At 37.5% G+C, this 21,445-nt stretch overlaps 1 protein-coding gene across 1 annotated transcript in view; it reads right to left on the bottom strand.

Moving 5' to 3' along the window:
* Window positions 1–336: 336 nt before the first annotated feature.
* The window catches only part of ERICH6 (glutamate rich 6), a 37,140-nt gene continuing 16,031 nt past the window's right edge, over window positions 337–21,445 (bottom strand). The window contains exons 7-14 of the mRNA XM_069473082.1: window positions 19,324–19,428; window positions 18,169–18,326; window positions 17,655–17,725; window positions 16,625–16,773; window positions 8,973–9,058; window positions 6,828–6,983; window positions 3,761–3,989; window positions 337–600 (exon numbers count right to left, since the gene is read on the bottom strand). Of these exons, the coding sequence (XP_069329183.1) occupies window positions 337–600; window positions 3,761–3,989; window positions 6,828–6,983; window positions 8,973–9,058; window positions 16,625–16,773; window positions 17,655–17,725; window positions 18,169–18,326; window positions 19,324–19,428 (1,218 nt within the window). The remainder of the gene's footprint in view (window positions 601–3,760; window positions 3,990–6,827; window positions 6,984–8,972; window positions 9,059–16,624; window positions 16,774–17,654; window positions 17,726–18,168; window positions 18,327–19,323; window positions 19,429–21,445) is intronic.

The raw sequence follows: 21,445 nt of genomic DNA, 5'->3' as shown, positions 1-21,445 counted from the left end.
GTATTTCCTGAAGGCCAGCAGGAAATTTCCCTAGCTTTTCCAATGGCCTTGTAAACATCTAATCCCTTCCTGCTTTCGTTTTCCTGCTAGAACTCTGACTGACACCCGATACTTTTGCTGATTTGCTCATTTTCTGGTGTTGGGCAAGTTGAGTTGTTTAATTTTCTGACCAAGAATGTAAACCAGTAATGCAATAATGCCCAGGATGTGTTCTAAATTTATAATATATCGTATTTCTTGATATTTCCTTGTCATTTTGTACACTTTTTTGAAACCTCCCAATCTTCCCCCCCAAAAATAATTCAACAAAATATATGAAAATACCATCATTCTTAGTTAAATTTTTTCATTTATTATATTTTTTATTGTTGTCATTGTATCTTGCTTTATACCAGAATTGCGACAGAGGGCAATTAGTTTTAGAGAAAGTGAGGAAAGGTAGGAAGGTTGCTTTAATTTTTCCCAAACCTGGCTTGAGGGAAAATTCACACATCCTTCAAGTTTATGAAACAGGCGCCGAATCTTTATTAAACTGGCCAGCAGAATAAGGTCATCTCCACTCAGATATTGAAGGATTGGAATCTCCTCAGGGTTTGGTAGCTTTTCAGCAAAGAGAAAGAGAAGAGAAGCTCAGAGTCCAAGAGTGGAACTGGGGAGGTGGGAGGAGCCAAATCACGGCCCTAATTTCGGGTTAGATTCCCTATTGAAGGTCCGGCCTAGTTATCTGTAAGCAGGGGCAGTGGCATTATTCTAATCGCAACAGGAAAGAGCTAAAATGCTGTGGAGACTCAGGAGACTGAGTGGAATTTGGGTATTTCCAAAAGTTTACAATGTATTCAAGTAATTTAACCAGCGTCTACTGAGGAGAGTACAAAGATGCCTCTAACATAGTCCCTTCCCTGGAAAGTGCCCAGTGAGGGAGGTGTGGTGAGTGTGAAGGTTGGGTGTCCATTGCGAAGGCACTGAGGGGGCAGTTTTCCTCAGACAAGGTAGGACCAGGATGACTAAAACTCCCTTTCCTTCTCCTAAATGTGCCCCCTACTTCCAGGAGACTGTTCCAAATTAACCTCTCCATTACCCTTCCTTGGCCTCTGCTCTCCCCTCCACCTCACAGCCTTTGACGATTCTAGGCTGATACTGTTTCCTTGCAGCTGCAGAAAGCTGAATGGCTCTGTTAGGACCGTCTTGCCTGAGGTGTTTCCAGTCTGTGCCTTCAGGGCCAGCCTAGGAGGGGCAGTTAGCCTCAGTGGGGAAGGATAAATGCAAGCAGAACTACTACCTTCTGCAAGCAGAGTGACCACTTACCTGCAAAAGGTGCAAGAACTTACAGTATCCTTCTCCATTTCCACACCTCCTTCCATAGAAAGGAAAGAAGGGAGGAAGAAAAAAATACGAGATGGACAAATAACAAAGAATGGATCAAGATCTTTAACCTACACTTTAACACCAAATCCCATAACATGACAGAAAGCTTTTTACAGATTAAATCAATGATGGTTCTAATAAGAAAGATTTCATCAGCAGGAATAATTTTAAGGAATTCCTAGAGATCAAAAAGCAGATGAAGCCTTATCTATGGGGAGATAAATGACTAAATGAAACCAGGAGCCCAAAACACACACATTCTGAGCTCAAAGTCAACAGAAATAAGGAGGAGGAGGGACCCTGAGGTATACATTAGGATGATCAATTGGGAGACGGCCCCCTCGGCTTCCCCTTTATGTTGAGCACTGGTGCCCACAGGCAGCAGGTGCTGGGACTAGACTTTTACCCCTCAACAGCACGTACCCCTTCTCTGCAGTGATCGAAAGCAAACTTCAGTAAGCAGAAGAGGGAAATAGAGATTCTCAAATAGACAAATGAACACACAACTGAGAATCACCAAATACTTGAGGCCATGAAAGAGAGGCACCAGATTTACCTATGAGAGAAACTAATACCTAAGAAAACACAATTAATAGACAGAGGAAGACTTTGGGATATATATATATATATATATATATACACACACATATATAGTTAATATTTTCTGAGGGATTTGAGAGGATATTTTTATGAAGGAAAATAAACAACTAGAGGACTTGGAAGTTAATTCTTGCCTATAGAAAAAAAGGATATGTTAACAATTTTAGACTAACCATTAAAATACAGTATCTTAAAAGGCTAAGTCTTTTAGTTTGAGGAAAGCAACAAAATCAAACTATATATATGCTGTTTTCAAGAGACATATGTAACTCAAAGCTACATAAAGAAGGTTGAAAATCAAAGGATGAAAAATATGTACCAAGCAAATGCTAACAAAAAGAAAGCAAGTATAGCAATTTAATAGCAGAACAGCATGTAAGGGAATAGCAAGTGCAAAGCCCTGTGGCAGGAACATGCCTGGTATTTTCTAGCAATAACAAAAAGGTCAGTGTGGCTGGAGTAGAGTAAGTAAGAAAAGAATAATACAAAGAGACTATTTATTAAAAGAAGGGGGTCTAGATCATATACAGCAACTTGGGCTTTTTATAGAGCCTTGGCTTTTACTCTGAGTAAGATTAGATAGTTTTGACCAGAATTAGGTTTTCCAAATATTACTACAACTATTGTGCAACATAGCAAGACCATGTCTCTACAAAAAATAAAAACATTAGCTGGGAATGGTGGTACATGCCTGTCATCTCAGCTACTTGGGAGGCTGAAGCAAGAGGATTGCTTGAGCCTAGGAATTTGAGGTTGCAGTGAGCTATGATGATGCCACTGCAGTCTAACGTGGGCAACAGAGCAAGACGCTGTCTCAAAAAAAATTTATGAAACGAAGGTTCTCAAGATTTTAAGGAACTTGTTCAAAATCATACACTATATATATTATATATGCATATGGCGACACACAAATCTCTATTTATATCTGTCTTTACATCTATATTAAGCTACCATTTACTGAATACTTCAAGTACCACGATTAGTACTTTGCATTGTCATTGAATCTTCACAGCAATCTGTAAGGTAGGAATCATTATCCCTTTTTATAGACAAGGGACTGAAGTTCAAGTTCATCCACTTAGTCAAGTGGCAGAGCTGAGGTTTGAAACTACAGGCTGCAACCAGAAGCCCATGTTCTTAGCCACCGTGTATTATTTATTGCCAGTCACTGAGAGTGTACTCTGGGTTGCGCCCTGGGCGAGGCACGGGGGATAGAGGAGTCAGTAAAATAGAGAAGCTACCCTTCAGGAGCTCACGGTCCAGAAAGAAATGCAGCCATGGGGGCAAGTAAGGCAGCATGGTTCATTCAGCAAGTGCAGGGACAGAGGCAAGAACGTGGAAAACCCAGCGAAAGACATGGTCGACGCTGATTGGCTGAAGGCCCAGGCGGTCTGCGAAGCGTTTCCAAAGAGATGGGGCTTATGCTCCGTCTTGAACGTGATTAGAACCCAGGTCTCCAACCCAGCCCAGGGCTTTCTACCATAGCAGGGAGAAGAACAAACACAATACTAAATCCTAAAACAAACCCCCTGGAGCAGCACTACTCAGTCACAGAGCAAACACTCAGTATGTGTTACTTGGATCCAAATCTGAACTAAAAGGAATTTCAGAAGAAGAAACAATAAGGCTGCCTCAATTGCATATGAAACTTTCACTATGTGTTTTTTCATTGAATTCTAAAATTCTTAGTGGACAGTAGATTATGCACAAGTATAATCTATCAGTAATAACATTACCAAAAATTATTTTACTCATTATTCTAAATGCTTTAAACTGTTTTTAAAAATGTACCTACCTTCACTTTGGTTCCAACACTGATTCTTGCCTGTTGGCCCATTGCTAGGAAAGTGATAGAAATCTTGTCTTGTTCTAAGATGCGAACTCCAATATGATGGTTCAAAGCCAGAAAGACAGGTTTAAATGAAACAAATGGTGAGGAAGTGTTGGAACTTGACCAATTCCAAGCCCTTATTCTGTTGCCAGCTTGATCTGAATATTGACCTCCCAAGATATTGATGTATACCCTGGGCAGGAAGGAAATTAAAAAATCATAAACAGTAACACTGTAATCCAATGATGGACTTAGCCCTGTCACTTGCTAACTAAGGGGAGTAACAGCTTATGTTAGCCAATAGCATATGGGTGGTGGAAACTTAAGATAATCTTAGAAGTGATAATACTATGACTGAATTCTACACTAATTTGAAGTACTGGGTCCAATTCAAGGCCATACTGATAAACTAAAATGATTCAAAGGATGGAACTGGGATGGTAAAAGGGTCTGGAAGGATGAAGAGGGAGGAGGGAAAGTTTAGTCTGGAAAAGAAGAGATGCAGGAGAGTAGGCTATTCCTGAAAGAGGGGGAAAGACCAGTGCTTAGATTTTCATCATGCCAAAGTGAAGACCAGTGGGTGTAAATTGTGGGGAAGCCCAAGTTGACATCAGTACGAGAAAGCTGTTTTCTAACAGTGTCCACCCACTGGGAGCCATGTGTTCTTCCAGGAGGCTTCTCATCAGGGCTGGGTGTGTGTGTGGCCGGTGGGGGGGCGGTCCTCAGGAACACCTCTGAGACCCATGTAGTACAGAAGAGCTCTGTAAGGAGCAGGAAGTGGAACTGAGACCAACTGGTCCTCCCCAATCTCTTAGCATCACCAACGCGCCTTTTTACTACGTTACATTTAGCCCTGCACAGGCTGAGGCTGATGGCAGTAATCACAGTGCCATTCTATTCGGCTATCTCCTTGTCATATTGTCTCACCCTCTTCCATCTTGGATCACCATCCCCATCATGAGGAAAGAGAATAGGTATAGTTCTGGGTACTTAGAAAATTGGCTTAATGAATTAAAAAAAAAAAAAAAACTAGAGGAATTGGCCATGAGGGCCCCCTATAGTAAGATAACTAACATATTATTTCCCCAGTATTGATTAGTGTTAGTAATCTAATATCACAGGCACAAATGAGAAACTGAGGTGATTATCTTATTGTATTTAGGAAGAGAGAGATTTAGTTTTATCTTGAAATGTGGGTGAAAATAATATTTAGCTAAAATTATCTAGATAAATCAGTGCTTTGTTTATTTAACAAACATTCTTTGGGTCTATACCATGTAAGATACACTGCTATGTAGTGGCAAAGATTTAGGATGTGCCTTTAGGGAAAGTCAGTCCAGCAGGGGAAATGGACTTGGTACATAAAAGCCAGATAGAAAGTCTATGAAAATATCAAGGAGCCATGCCAGAGTGCCCAGGAGTTCAGTTTGTGGATCAGAGGATTCATAAAATCAGTCTAGAAGAACCAATTGGTTTCTAGTTTAGAAACCAATGAATATTGGTGACAATTAATATAGCACTTCACCAAATGTAATATAGAATTACTATTGAATCCTGAAAGGTAAGTAGAAATTGTCTTTTCTTTTTTTTGTTTGTTTCTTTTTTTTTGAGACAGAGTCTCACTCTGTTGCCCGGGCTAGAGTGCTGTGGCGTCAGTCTAGCTCACAGCAACCTCAAACTCCTGGGCTCAAGCGATCCTCCTGCCTCAGCCTCCCTAGTAGCTGGGACTACAGGCATGTGCCACCCTGTCCGGCTCATTTTTTCTATATATATTTTTAGTTGTCCAGATAATTTCTTTCTATTTTTAGTAGAGACAAGGTCTTGCTCTTGCTCAGGCTGGTCTCAAACTCCTGAGCTCAAGCAATCCTCCTGCCTTGGCATCCCAGAGTGCTAGGATTACAGGCGTGAGCCACTGTGCCCGGCCTGAAATTTTCTAATATACACAGTGGTAATGGATTGACTACTGCTTTGGACTAAAAACCCAAATAGCTCACTGTTTCCTAACTTTCACAAGTACTGGCAGTATACAAACATTGCCAATTATTGGCAGTTTCCCAAAACGAGATTGTTATACCTGCAAATAATGTAAAGGGGAAGAAGGAGATCTCTTCCTGAAGAGCTCAAAAAGTTTAAGTTGTGTTTGAAACTAGAACCCAAGTGTCACTTTGTCAGGCTAAATGAAGTAATATAAAGTCATAGAGTATGTAAATTAATAGATCAAATTGGGATCAGGATAATAATTTCTTTAGAGATTTTTTTGTTGTTGAGACATGGTCTTGCCCTATTGCCCAGGCTGGAGTGCAGTGGCATCATTATAGCTCACTGCAACTTCAAACTCCTGGGCTCAAGGGATCTTCCTGCATCAGCCTCATGAGTAGCTGGGACTACAGGCATGCACCACCATGCCCAGCCAATTTTTCTATTTTTTGTAGAGATAGGGTCTTACTATGTTGGTCAGGCTGGTCTAGAACTCCTGGCCTCAAGCAATCCTCCTGCCTTGGCCTTCTAAAGTGCTAGGATTACAGGAGTGAGCCACTGGGCCCTGCCTTCTTTAGAGATTTTGTTTGTATATTATTGTTGTTGGTTGTAGCTGTAGGAAGCTTACTTGTTAGGACTATATCTCAAACAATAAAAACATAGTGTAGCAACTGTCCATTGACAAATTATTTCCATAGATGAAGCAGCACAACATCATCAAGGCACAGGCTCTAAAGACTGCCTACGTTCATATGCCAAATCTCTAGAATTACTATATAATTTATTAAGATTTTTTTATTGCAATTATATATTTCATATTTTCTTACTGTTTATAGAAAGAATACACTGAGCTTTGTTTTATGGTGGCTTGGGATTTTTCTGAGAAGTATATGGAATGGTATAAACCAAAAATGTCTCTGAGTTGAATGTTACTTTCTAAAGACCACAAACTTAAATAAATCTTCTTAAAGCCATTCATACAATTTAAAAAGAAAAATAAAATTTCACACAACCAAAAAACCAAAATGGCCACAGAAGGAACCTAGAAGCCTACCAGACATTTCCATTGGGGTGATAGCAGGAACTTCTTCCAGAGGAATCTAGCACTGCCAGGATGGCAGGGTTGGTGAGAACATCTTCTTGGACTATACATGTGAAGCCATATGTCTTGTTGGGCACTCGGATGATGGCTAGGTTTCCAGATGGATAGCTGAGGTCAGATAAGGTCATGTAAATTGTTCTAACGGTCCTTGACTATTCTGGAATAAATTTATTTAATGAGAGACTCCTATGAAATCATAAAGCACTCCAAATATGGGAAGCACTATTATTACAAAAGGATTTTATGCTTTTTATGTAGATCAAAATATATTTATGAGATGCAAAAATCCCTAACAAGATATTAATAAATGAAATCTAGTAATATATAAAAAAGATTATGCACCATGATGAAGTTGGGTTTATCCCAGGAATGTAAAGTTGGTTTGATATCTGAAAATCAATTAATGTAATATACCATATTAATAGAATAAAGAGTAAAAAACATATGGTTATCTCAATAGACACAGAAAAACCATATGACAAACTTCAACACTTCTTTATAATAAAAAGATTCAGTGGACTTCGAATAGAAGGGAATGTCCTCAACCTGATAACGGGTATCTACAAAGAATCCACAGCTAAAATCATACTTAATGGTGGAAGACTGAGTGCTTTCTCCCTAAGATCAGAAACTAAACAAAGATGTTATCTTACCACTTCTATTCAACATCGCACTGGAGGTTCTAGCCTTGGAAAGTTTAGGAAAGAAAAAGAATGAAAGGCATCCAGATTGGAAAGGGAAGTAAAACTGTACCTATTCACAGATAACATGCTCTTGTCTATAGAAAATCCTAAGGAAACCATAAAACAATGTATTAGAACTAATAAATGAGTTCAGCAGAGTTGTAGGCTACAAGATCAATGTACAAACATAAACTGTATTTCTATACACTAACAGTGAACATCCTAAAAATGAAATTAAGAAAACAATTCCATTTTCAAATAGCATCAAAAAGAATAAAGTATACTAAGGATAATTCACTAAATGTTAATACTCAGTTTGTGTCTAGGCTGGTCAGAAGTTCAGAGATAAAGTAAACACAAAATTGATTCTAAGTCATTTTGAAACCAGCCATAGCCTTCAAGAGAGTTAAGAAGAATTAAAGTCAGTGCATGAAATAATAACTAATAATAAAGGCTGGGTAAGTTATTTTAAATTTATTGATATAATTAAAACAAACCCTACACTCTCATATGGCTTAGGAAACTAAAACTTCATTACACTTCCTATGCCATGAAAGTCATTTTTCTGGTTTATTATTGAGGTTTGACTGAACATTTAGGAAACTATGACTAAAAATGACTTTCTTCTACAAAGGGAGGGCCTCAGTTCATGAAAAAAGCGTCCTCATTTTTTTCCTTTTTGTTTTTACTTTCCTCAAGAAATTAAGTAGTCTATATGTTGAAATATTAAGTAAATAGCCTGGCCATTAGGCAGAAGTCCAAGTGATTGATTAAAAAAAAAAGTGTTCCATGAAATTAATATTGAATTTTGGTATTACAAAATTACATGCTACTCATGGGTGTGAAAACTGGTACTCACTTTCTGGAGGGTGGGGGTTGGGCAGGATGCAAAATCTATCAAAGCTTTAAAATGTCCAAACGTTTTACCCAGAATTTCTACCCTTTGGTATTTAATTCAAAGAAATAAATGATAAATGCAACAAAGTATGCACAAAGCTGTTCATTTAGCTGTTGTGTATAATAGCAAAAATTGTGAAACCGCCCTTGTTCAGTAATAGGGGATAGATAGATTAAATGAATTATAGGGAAATACCATGTGGTTATAAAAATGGTGTCTCCATATTTATTGAATGTTATATATTTCTAACATTACTTATTTTATAATATCATTATATAAAGGAGCAAGTTATGAAATATGAATAAATAGTTGGGGAATTGATTTTTAAAGAAATATATATATGCTCATAGACAGAAAAAAGTAAGGAAAAATATATTTTAAAATGCTAACAGCTTTTCTCTCAGTGGTAGAATTTGAGGGTCATTTTTTCTTTATATTTTTTGTATTTTCTTTCTTTATCTTTCTTTTTTTGAAAAAATAGAACTAATAAAAATAATATGTTGAAAGAAAGGATACAATATTTGCATTGTCCCATCTGGAAATGAAGTCAGAAATTTGCTCCCATGTTTGTAGTACTTCTCTAAGAGCTCGTTTCTCATAATCTATGCACCACAGAAAAGAAAACACTTAACTGTGAATTGCTTCAGATATCAAACAGTAAGTATGACAACAATGGACATAGGTTGCTAGACAGTGAATTTTTGGCCCTGCTTCAACACCAGGGGACAATCCTGAGCAATCATGTATAGATTGTCCCTAACCACTGCAGTATAACACGATAAAATCTTTCTGATAGAAATCTGACATTGCATATCTATTTGAAGTGGGGTTTGTTTTTATTTTTAGTTTTTTACTTTATACACATATTACTATAAAAACAAAAGAAGATAAAAACCAGCCCCAGCACACATATTCTATATCCTGATTGGAGTATTGGTAAAACACTGTTTAACTCTGTTAAAATTCTTAGAACTGAACATCTAAAAAGGGTAAATATTACTAAATGTAAATTTTACTTCAATAAATTTGACATAAAAGAGAAAAAAAACTTCAGGATAAGCTGCAGCAGCTGGTGTCTCTTCAGAGTTACTCTTGAAGTTCATTTGAGCACAATGCTAGTCGAGTATGGGAAGGTGAAGAAAGACATACGGGGAGACATTCCTTATTATATCTCCAAGTTCAACTATTTTGCATGTAAAGTTCAACAGGGAAATGAATTTTTACCCTACAATATTTTATAATAAACTGAAGATTCAATTTAATTCTATTTATTAATATTCTTGAATTGAACTAAAAAAGATAACAGGAATTCCTAGGGTTAAATAATGAAATGATCTAAATGTTCATGTAAATATTGCCATTTATTTTGAAAGCTAATACATATTTTTACTTTTAAAAATTATGAAATATGGAATACATTCAGATAGCGCTAAAACACGCTATTTCTTTAATGCGTAATTATAAAGCAAACACCCATGTAATCACCATCCAGGTCAAGAAATCAAAAAATGCTGACACTCTAGAAGCCCCTGTCCCAATGCGTCCATCCCAATGTCAACACCCTTCCTTCCTAGATGTAACCACTAGTCTGATTTCATAGTAATTTCTTTGTTTTGCTTTGCACTTTTATCATTTATAAACATTATAGTTTAATTTTCCCACTTTTGAATTTTACATAAATGAAATCATACAATATATATTTTTATGTATTGTTTCTTTCTGTCAACATTATGTTTTTAAGATTCATACATGTCCTAGTATGTAGCCGTAGTGCAATAATTTTCATGTGTGTATAGTATTCCATTGTATGAATTTATCACTATTCATTTATTCTTCATTCTATTGTTAATGGAAATTTGGGTTGTTGCCAGTTTTGAGCTATTACAAACAATGACATTATGAACATTATTATACATGTATGCTGGTACCAAGTTCCTCTAGGATATTATACCCACAGGTAGAATTGCTGGATCCCAAGGTATACCTATCTTCCACTTTACTAGATAACGCCAAAATGATTTCCAAGTTGTGCCAATTCACACTTCCGTTAGAGGCAAATAATAGCTAATGTTGCTCTGTATCCTTTCTAAAACTCAGTACTATCACGTTTTACATTTTTTAACAATATGGTTGGTATGTACTGATCTCTGGTTGTGGTTTGAATATCATTTCCTGGGTTGCTAATGAGGTCGAGCACCTTTTCATATGTTTGTTGACCATTTGAAGTTTCCGCTTTGAGAAGCATCTGTTCAAATTTTGGGTGGCCCATTTTTCAGTTAGGTTGACATTTTTTTCATGTTAACTTATAAAATTTTAATTTATCAAATCCTTTATGACTACTGCTTTTTTCTATCTGTTACTGAATCTTTCCCTAACCCAAGGTCATAAAGCCATTTGCCTATTAATATATTTTAAAAATCTTTGTAGTTTTGCATTTCCCTTTTAGGTCTTTAATCCACTTGAAATTGATTTTTACATATGGTGTGAAGTAATGGTTCCAATTTTATTTAAAAAAATATGGATCCCCAATTGTCCCTGCACTATGTATGTAAAAGACTATCTTTTCTCTATGATTGTACAGTGCCACTGCTGTCATAAGTCATGCATGTATGCATAAGATACGCACGTATGCATAAGTCTGATTCTAGACTCTTCATTCTGCATGTGGATTTCTTTGTTTATCCTGCCCCAGCACTACACTGTCTTAATTACTATATTTTGTAATAGATCTTAATATCTGGTAGAGCGTGTTCTCCTCTCCCCAGGCTCTTCCTTCTTCAAGAGTGTTTTGGCCATTCTAGGTTCTTTACATTTCTACATATATTTTACAATCAATTTATCAAGACTTCCCTTCCCAGGTGCAGGGAGGAAGAGAAAAAAAAAAAAAGACTTCCCTTCCCCCAACACACACAAATTAACAATCTTGCAATCTTGTTAGGATTTGATTGACATTGTATTACATCAATAGCTCACTTTGGGAAGAATGTCATCTTTAAAATATTTGCTTTTCCAATCCAGGAACATTAGATCAACTTTGTTAACTGGACTATTCAAATGTTCTGTAGTATCACTACCCTTTTTTTGTCTTGTCCTCTCAATTATTGAAAGAGATAGGCTGAAGTATCTCACTATGATTATGAATGTCTTTGTTTTTCCTTTTACTTCAATGAAATTTTGCTTTATATATTTTTGAGGCTGTGTGAATATGGGAAAAATATTTTATAATGTTATATCTTGCTGGTAGATTGAAATTTTATCATTAAAATTTAAGTGGTCCTTTTAACTAATATCTCCAGGAATGCTTTTTAACTGATATAAGTAAAAGACAGAAATACAATATTTTAGTTAGTATTTTTATGATATATCACATTTATATTTAACATTTATATCTTTATTTAATATTTGTGTCATATTTAGATATGTTTCTTGTAAACAGTATATAGTAGAAATAGTTTCCTTTTTAAAAAAAGTCTAACCTGATAGTCTTTGTCTATTAACTGAAGTATTCGTCTATTTACATATAACTACTGACATTCCTTGATGCTATTTGTTTCCCTGTTATGTTTTTTTTCCTTACTCTTTCTTGTCATTTGGAGGTATTTAAAACAAATCATTCTACTTTTTGTTCCACCTGTACTAGCTTGGAAGTTATATCCCCTGTTTCTACTATTTTTCTGGCTGTCCTAGAAATTTCAACAAGCAAAATTAATTTATCAAAGTCTGAAGTTAATCTGTTTATTTGCCCTTCTCCTGAACCAAGGACTTTAGAACACTATAATTGCATTTAGCCTTCTTTCCAATTTATGTCCTATTGTTGTCATGCATTTTTATTCTATTCTGTCTTTTGAAACTACACAAACCACTATCATTATTGTTTTACCAGTCCACTTTCAGTTTTATCCATATACACTATACCTGCATATATGGTATATATGCTCTTCATTTTTCTTGAATCACAAACTATCTAATTACCAAAGAGTAGTCCTAAGAATTTCCTTTAATGAAGGGCTACTAGTGACAAACTCTCTGTTTTTGTCAAAAAATGTTTTTTCTGACATTTTCTGACAAAATATCTTTCTTACTTTAACCAGGTGTAGAATTCTAGATTGGCTGTTATTTTCTTTCACCCCACTGAAGACATTCTACTGCCTTTGAGCTTCTGTTGTTGCTGTTGGGAGGTAATCTGCTGGTTTCACCTTTAAATGTAAACTGAACTTTTATTTCTCTATTGCTTTTAAAAACTTTTATTTTTTTTTTTTGTCTTTGGTTTTCTGCAGTTTTATTATGATGTATCTAGGATTTTTTTTTTCCCCATACTGCTTGGGATTCACTGGGATTCTTATATCTGTAGATTGGCTCTTTTATTAGTTCTGGAAAATTGTCATTCATTGTCTCTTTAAATATTACCTCTGTCTGATTATCTTTTTCCTTTTTTTCTGGGATTTTGGATCAATTGCATTTTAGACCTTAGACATTTCATTTTATTTTTGTATCATACACTCTCTTCTGTATTTCTTACTTTTTTTTTTTTTTGTCACCATAGTGAATTTTCCCCCCCTTTTCCAGGGCATTAGTTCTGTCTTTAGTTGGGTCTAAACTGCTTTTTAACTCTCATCTTTTACATTTTTAATTTTAGTTGTATTTTTCATTTCTGTAAGTTCATTTTTTTTTCTTTTAAAATCTGCTGTCACTTTACAGTTTTTGGTTCCCTCCATGTATCTTCAAGCTGATCTTTTATTTTCATAAACACGGTTAGATTACTTCATTTTCCAAAGTCTTTTCAGTGCTCTTCTTATTGGATTATTCCTCTGGGTTTTTAGTTGTAATGTCAAGTTTTCTTGTGTTCTTGGTTATTTGTCACCAAGAACTGCTGCTAATTGAACTTGAAAAATAATTTGTAGGAGTAATTTGAAGGTTGAATGAGTGACCTTCCTCCAGAGAGGATTTGGATTTGCTTCTGTCAGGCATCTGGGTTTACTGCCACCCCTTAAATTCTGTGCCACCCAAGAGAAATAAACTAGGTCTCAGTAATTTAATTTTGGGGAAACTATTTTGAGGAACTATACTTATATAGAAATGTACTTATACACAAAGATATTCAAAGAATATCTATACTGTTAAGTATAGCAAAAAAATTGTTAATAACCTGTATGTCCAAGAACACAGGAATGGTTAAATAAACTATATGAAAAACTACATCACTATTAAAATAATGTTAATGTAAACTATATAATATTATGGACAATTTCTTTTTACTATTAGGTTAAAAAGAGATAAAAATTACATATATGATACAATTATATTAACAAAAACTTATGCAAAGAAAAAAGTCTAAAACAGTGCTAATAGAACTTTTGATTACAATAAAAATGTTCTGTGTTATGGTCACTGCAGTATGGTAACCACTAGTCACATGCAGCTATCTTGGACTTGAGGTATGGCTAGTGCAACTGAGGAATTACATTCTTAATTTTATTTAATTTTAATGTATTTAAATTTAAATAGTTATATACAGTTGTTTTTTTGGGTTTTTTTTGTTTTTTTTTGAGACAGAGTCTCAGTCTGTTGCCCAGGCTAGAGTGCCGTGGCATCAGCCTAGCTCATAGCAACCTCAAACTCCTGGGCTCAAGCGATCCTTCTGCCTCAGCCTCCTGAGTAGCTGGGACTACAGGCATGCACCACCATGCCTGGCTAATTTTTCTATATATATTTTTAGTTGTCCATATAATTTCTTTCTATTTTTAGTAGAGATAGGGTCTCGCTCTTGCTCAGGCTGGTCTCAAACTCCTGAGCTCAAACAATCCACTCGCCTCGGCCTCCCAGAGATTACAGGCGTGAGCCACCACGCCCGGCCGTCATATACAGTATTGCTACCATATTGGGTGGTAGAAGTCTAGAAAATATCAAAATATTAGTGTTTTGGGGGAAGTGGTTGGGAATTTTGGTAATCTCTCCTTTTTAATTTTCTAAGGGTTTCAAATGTTCTTTAATATGCAACTATTACATTTTAAAGTAAAAAAGGCTTTAACCATTTAACCAAAACATAAGACATTGTGACACAGTCTAGTAGAAGTTAAAAGGCCAACTCTGTACCAATTTTTTTTTTTTTTTTGTTGAGACAGAGTCTCACTTTGTTGCCCAGGCTAGAGTGAGTGCCGTGGCGTCGGCTTAGCTCACAGCAACCTCAGACTCCTCGGCTTAAGCGATCCTACTGCCTCAGCCTCCCGAGTAGCTGGGACTACAGGCATGCGCCACTATGCCCGGCTAATTTTTTCTATATAGATTTTTAGTTGTCCATATAATGTCGTTCTATTTTTAGTAGAGACGGGGTCTCGCTCAGGCTGGTCTCGAACTCCTGACCTTGAGCAATCCACCCGCCTCGGCCTCCCAGAGTGCTAGGATTACAGGCGTGAGCCACCGCGCCCGGCCTTTTTTTTTTTTTTTTTTTTTTTTTTTTGACAAACTGTTAAATGTAGGCCCGGCGCTGTGGCTCATGCCTGTAATCCTAGCACTCTGGGAGGCCAGGGCAGGAGGATCGGTATGAAGAACAGGAATTGATAGTAGGAAAATGTGTTCTCTCTTTGATTCTAACTGATGCTATTCGCTTCTGTGACTGTGCTTGCTTTTAGTTGTTTGATAAATATAGTTAATCAGAATGAAAAACAGGTATAAGAGCAAGGGTAACTCCATGATAGGCTAGGCTTCCTGGATGTGAGAAGCTAACAGCCTAGTTCTGCTTCTATATATATATGGCTTGCTGGCTTGGTGCTTAGTGTAAGTGGAGCTATGGCAGGTTTCACTAAGGTTAAGGAAAACAAGGCCCAGGGGAGGTAACCGCAAGTTACTTCCTGATAAAGGGCTGGAGAGTCCAGGGGCCCTCCAACCAACTAAGTAGATAAGAAGGGCAAGACATGATCAGCGCATGAACAGCTTGTGCAGGGCGTGTGTTCCCAGTATCACTTGTAACCAAAAACTAGAAGGTATGCAACAACAGCCCCCGCCCCCCGTGGGAGACACTCCTTTTCCCCTAAATGACGTTAACTACAACTGGCGCCGGCGCGAAAAGCCCGAAGCTTAGAGTCAACCAATCAGGAGCCAACGCGATCAGCCACTTCTAAAAGAACAAATAAACTAAAGGCAGATGGAGTGCAGACCAATATGTCGTGTGCAGACTGGTATGTCGTGTGCAGACTAGTGTGTCGTGTGCAGACTAACGTGTCATGCGAAAACTAGCATACAAAAAAATATAAAAGCTTAACCTTTACCCCAGGGCGGGGTCCTAGTTCGTGGAGAGGCCACTGGGTTGGTGCTCTGGGACTTGGACCCTAGCTCGAGCTAGCCAATAAACTCCTTTGCCTTTTTGCAGCCTCAATGACTCTGCCTCTTTGTTCCTGGGGCCAAGGGGAACCGGCTCTAACAGGTTGAGCTCAGAAGTTCGAGATCAGCCTGAGCAAGAGCAAGACCCTGGCTCTACTGAAAAATAGAAAGAAATTAGCTGGACAACTAAAAATATATAGAAAAAATTAGCTGGGCATGGTGGCGCATGTCTGTAGTCCCAGCTACCTGGGAGGCTGAGGCAGGAAAATCACTTGAGCCCAGGAGTTTCAGGTTGCTGTGAGCTAGGCTGACTCCATGGCACTCTAGCCAGGGTGACAGAGTGGGACTCTGCCTCAAAAACAAAAAAAAACAAAAAACCCCCCAAATTGTTAAATGTATCATGTAGCCAGACTTCATGAGAACTTTTAGAATTTCAGATAAAGTCACATGTACTCACTTTTAAATTGGTACTAATCCATCAAAACTTATGTGCACATATGGAAGTAACATCCATCGGGTGTCAGGCAGGTGGGAGAGGGGAGGAGGGGATGGGTAAATTCACACCTAACAGGTGTGGTGCACGCTGTCTGGGAGAGAGGCATGCTTGTATCTCTGACTTGGATGGCGCAAAGGCAATTTATGTAACCAAAGCATTTGTACCCCCACAATATTCTGAAATAATAAATAAATAAATAATACATTGGCTTAATCTTTATTATTCTAAAATTACTTACTATGATTTCTCATTGCAATTACTTGACCAAGATGCAAAAATAACAATTCAAAATTAATATCAATTAAAGTTAATATTTTAAAAAAATAACAAGTAAAAAAAATTACAAGTTAATTACCTTTCCACATGCTATCCTAGAATCACAACTAACAATGGACATGTCATTATTGTTTAGTTGAAAATCAAATAGTATGTCTTTAGGTGGCTCTGTTTGGGGAATATCCATGGAAAGTTGATAAGAAATCATGTTTGCGTGCTTTGAATCCACTGGGAAAAGAATCACATGAAAGTAAATATATGTTTTAAATTTTCTAAAATCTTTCTTCTAAAATAAAATTTCCAACCCCATTATAAATGCATTAATTCATAAGACTTTTTTTAAAGGAAGAAAAATGTCAAACTTCATTAAGTTAGGGAGGGACTTCTTTTGTTAAAAAATGAGAATATTACTTTGTTAAAGAAGAAAAATGACAATTGTCATTAGGTGGAATTTTCTGGCCTTTAGTTCTAGTAGGAAACAGTTTGACTATCAAGAAACTTTACATTAGAGATTTAGTTACAAGAATAAAGTAAAAATATATCTTCTCTAAGTATCTTTTCAATAAGTCTGAGTGGTAGAGGAGGAGTCTGATGCTCAGAAAGATTAAATAAACTGAAATCAGACAGCCTGTAAGGAGAAAAGCAAAGATATAAATCCAGGACTTCTGATTCTAAAATCAGTGCTCCTGCAACTGTACCAGACTACAGCTATACTGGCCAACTGACTGACACAAAGCAATATATGAAGAAAGTAATCTATTTTTGACAGATTTTCTATACCCACCCTTGAAAACAAAATGGAAAGTATGCTTAATAAAACAAGAGACAATGAATTCGAAACCTTTTTGCAGCTATCTGTAAAGTGCTCTATAGATGTTGCTAATTTATTTCACAATAATAACAATGAGATGAAGACTAAGACCTCCAAAAGCCAGATGGCTGGAAACACCAGACTTTCTGTGCCATTTTGACTGATGCAGGCTTTACTGTACTTAGAAATAAAATTTTTCAATATTATTTTTTTAAATACACCAATTTTATCTCTAACAAACATCTGAGCTTTCTGGTGTTGTACAGCTGGTCTATAATATCAGCATTGATAAACTCACCTTCTTCAGAGAAATTAGAGTGTTCATTTGATATTATTGCAAACTGTTTGGCAATTTTTCTCTCCTGTTTTCTACAAAATAAGAAATATCATGCATAAATCTGAAATGTGGTCAAAGCTTAAAATAGTATACTATACATTTCAACTGCTTAAATGCCATCTCTTGTCAGTTCTCTGTCATTGTGAATCCAGCCTGTTTACTCAGAGCACATGGCTCTCTACTATGTTTACCGGACACATTTCTCCAATATAAGAATTCTGGATTGTCCTGATAATTTAGGATTGATAAATTTCTACTTTAAATCAGTGAGTTCAGTGAGTTTACTGAGTTTGTGGGACCTTTTGAATCTCGTGACACCCACCAGGAATTGTAATAGGTTTCCTTTGACCAATTTTTATTTCTTCACAGGGACACATCTTCAAAATTATGTATTTTGAAAAACAAAGTTAATTTTAGCAAAAGCTATCCAGTTAAGTTGGCCTATCTGAGTTGACTATCAAAGGCTCAGTGTTACCTCTCCAGGGCTTTTTCCTTTGCCTTGAGTCTATCAACTTCATTGCCGTGGGCTGCATGAGGTGTAATACTGATTAATTCAGCTTTAGAGTTTTTGATATTTTTTTCCTCCTCATAGATATAGTCAATCAGATTTTGGAAAGGCACACAACAGCAGGCCTGAAAAAGAGAGAGGTCATCTTCATCTCATTCGTCCTAGATGAAGATGATTAGAGGGGACACAAATGGCTAATGGGGTTTCAGTGACAAATTTATCATAATTCTTTTTTTTTCCTGGTAACAGCTTTATTAAGATATAATTCACGTGCCATATAATACACCCACTGAAAAGGAACAGTTCATTGGTTTTTAGTATATTCACATAGTTGCACCACCATCACCACAATCAATTTTAGAACATGAAACACTACCCATTAACAGTAACTTCCCATCCTCCCTTCCTCCCAGCCCCTGGCAACCACTAATCTGCTTTCCCTCTCTCTAGATTTGTCTGTTCTGTACAGTTTATATAAACAGAACCATACAACATGTGGTACTTTATGACCAGCTTCTCTCACTTGGCATAATGTTTTCAGGGCTTATCCATATTCTAGCATGTTTTAGTGCTTCATATTTCTTTTTTATGGCTGAATAATATTTCACTGTGTGGATATACTACATTTTATTTATTCATTCATCAGTTGATGGATGGTTGAGTTGTTTCCACTTTTTGGCTATTATGAATCATGCTGCTATGAACATTTGGGTGCAAGTTTTTTTGTGGACATATGTTGTCACTTTTCCTGGGTATAAACCTAGGAATGGAATTTCTGGGTCATATGGTAACTGTATGTTTAACTTTTCAAGGAACTGCCAGACTGTTTTCCAAAGTGACTGTACCATTTTATTTTCCCCCTCAGCAGTGTGTGTGGGTTCTAATTTCTCTGCATCTTTGCCAACACTTATTATTATCTGTCTTTTAAATTTACCCATTCACATAGTGGATGTAAAGTGGTATCCCACTGTAGTTGTGATTTGCACTTCCCTGACATCTTAACACATAACTCTTTTGAAAACGGCAATGCAGGGGAAAGATATAGGAGAAAATACTACATTTGTTTAAAAACAGTGTTTAAAAATAACACTATTTCCTCAGCAAACCTGTTTTAGAACTTACAGGTCCTATTGGTTCAGAGCCACAGCAAATGTCCACATTGGAAAAAAATGCTCTTAGATCACCTCCACAAAATTCACACTCAGGTGGTATCTCCTCCTCTTCATCCTTCAGAGAGAATAAAATGAAGACCTGCCCACAAGGAGACCCAGAGGCTCTGAGGACAGCCTCTATGTAAATGGTGTAAGGTGCTTGAATATCATTAACTCTTTCAAGAAAGGCCAGGTAAGAAAAAGCCTTGACATTACTGTGCAGGCCACCATGTACAATTACCTACTTTGTGAAATAAACAAGAGCTTTTTCTCAAGAGGATCCCTGGGTTGGAGTTCTGAATTCTGTCTGTGCTGTGAAGGTAATTCAGGAGAGGGGGGAAACAGGACAGAGCCAGAGTTAGGGGCTCAGGTGACTCAGTGAGAAGCTGATACACTGTGGCCATGGCAGTGACCTGAGGTCATGTCTGTGCCTGCCCAGGCTGCAAAGCAGATAAGTAGCGAAGCCTCAGCACAAGCCTCCAGGAAGAGACCCAGATCATGACTTGCAGATCATGAACACCACCAGGGCTTTGGTATTTGCCATGGAAACCATCCTCTGAGACTGGTAAAAATGCCCAGCCTGGGGCTAAACAGTGACTGAGGTGGCCAGTGCAGGAGAGATTGACCCCCCCCATGGAGTAACATTCAACATCTTTAGGCCACTGAAACTACCCAATAGTAAGTGGTGCACAGTGGTGAAAGCAGGATGCTTGGAGAGTGAAGGCTTGCAATAGAGAGATGATGGAGGAAAATCTAGGATAACTACCAAATGATGGAGCAGGGTAGAAAAAGAGCTTGGCAAATGCCAGGCCATCTACAACCTGTTCTATACAAGGGACTTGGTAGTGAACTCAGCCCATGGTCCCTTCACCCTTCACTTGGGGATGAAGCAAGAGATACTTCAAAAGACCATGAGTGTTATTGGGGTCTGCACCTTAAGAAGTTGTGACTGGAGAGAGAGCTGGGAAAGCTCTGAACTAGATGAGTGTCAACACTAGACCTGAAGGGTCTGCTGAGAAGCAGGAGGAGATAGCCTTGTCCAGGTGCCAGTTCAGGGACATCTCCCTGGAGGAGAGGCCACAAGGCCTTGTCATGTTCAGGCCCATCTCTGGGTGTCAGGGGAAAAGAGTATAACACCAGATCAAAAGACTTCCCTGGATACAAGCCTTGTGATTCAGAAACAGAAAGGTACTATGTTTAAATAAAGAATTTCAGCCTAAAGAGTCTACAGAGTTACCATAAAGTTTAGAAACCTGGGTAAAAATAAACAGTAAATGTTTATATATATTATATTACCTGATATGTTTACTGCGTTGCCCCTCATGAGTATTGCTTAGTTCAATGTGCTGTACACAATGGCAACGAACACCACATCAGTGCAGCCACACAGCATATCCATCAATCCCTACACATGCATCCATGAGGCTCTGCCTCACATGATTGCTGTCTCTTATTGTCAGTAAATACACCTGCACCTTTATCATACACAGAAGAAGTCATCAAGAGGGTTCAGATCTGGGCAGCAGGCAGTTCTCTCCACATGGCCATGGCATCCAATCCAGGTTTGAAAATAATCATTCCACCACGCTGGTGTAGTGGGGTGGTGAGCCACCCTGTTGGAATTACTGAGGTAACCTGCATCAATTGGTCACTTAACATGATCAAATATGGCAAATGTTCTCCTGTGTTTCCAGGCTTCGTAGCCATTGTTACAGGTTGAATTTTGTCCTCCCAAAAGACATGTTGGAGTCCTAACTCCTGGTACCCGTGAACATGGACTTTATTTAGAAATGCGGTCTTTGCAGATGTAATCAAGTCAAGATGATGTCATTAGAGCGGGCCCTAATCCAATATGACTTTGAGAATCCTCCTTAGAAAAGAAGGCCATTTGGACACAGATAGAGAATGCCGTGGTGGGCGAGACAGAGACTGGAGTGATGCAGCTGCAAGCCAGGGAATGCCAAAGACTGCTGCCCACCACCAAAAGCCAGGAAGAAGTAAGGAAGGATTCTTCCCTTCAGATTGGCCTTGTCAATACCTTGATTGTAAACTTTTAGCTTTCAGAACTATGAGACAATAACTTTCTGTTGTTT

Source organism: Eulemur rufifrons, chromosome 7, assembly GCF_041146395.1.
Source record: "Eulemur rufifrons isolate Redbay chromosome 7, OSU_ERuf_1, whole genome shotgun sequence".
NCBI lineage: Eukaryota > Metazoa > Chordata > Mammalia > Primates > Lemuridae > Eulemur > Eulemur rufifrons.
The sequence above is the reverse complement of the archived record's forward strand: the minus strand, read 5'-3'. Positions and strand labels throughout refer to the sequence as shown.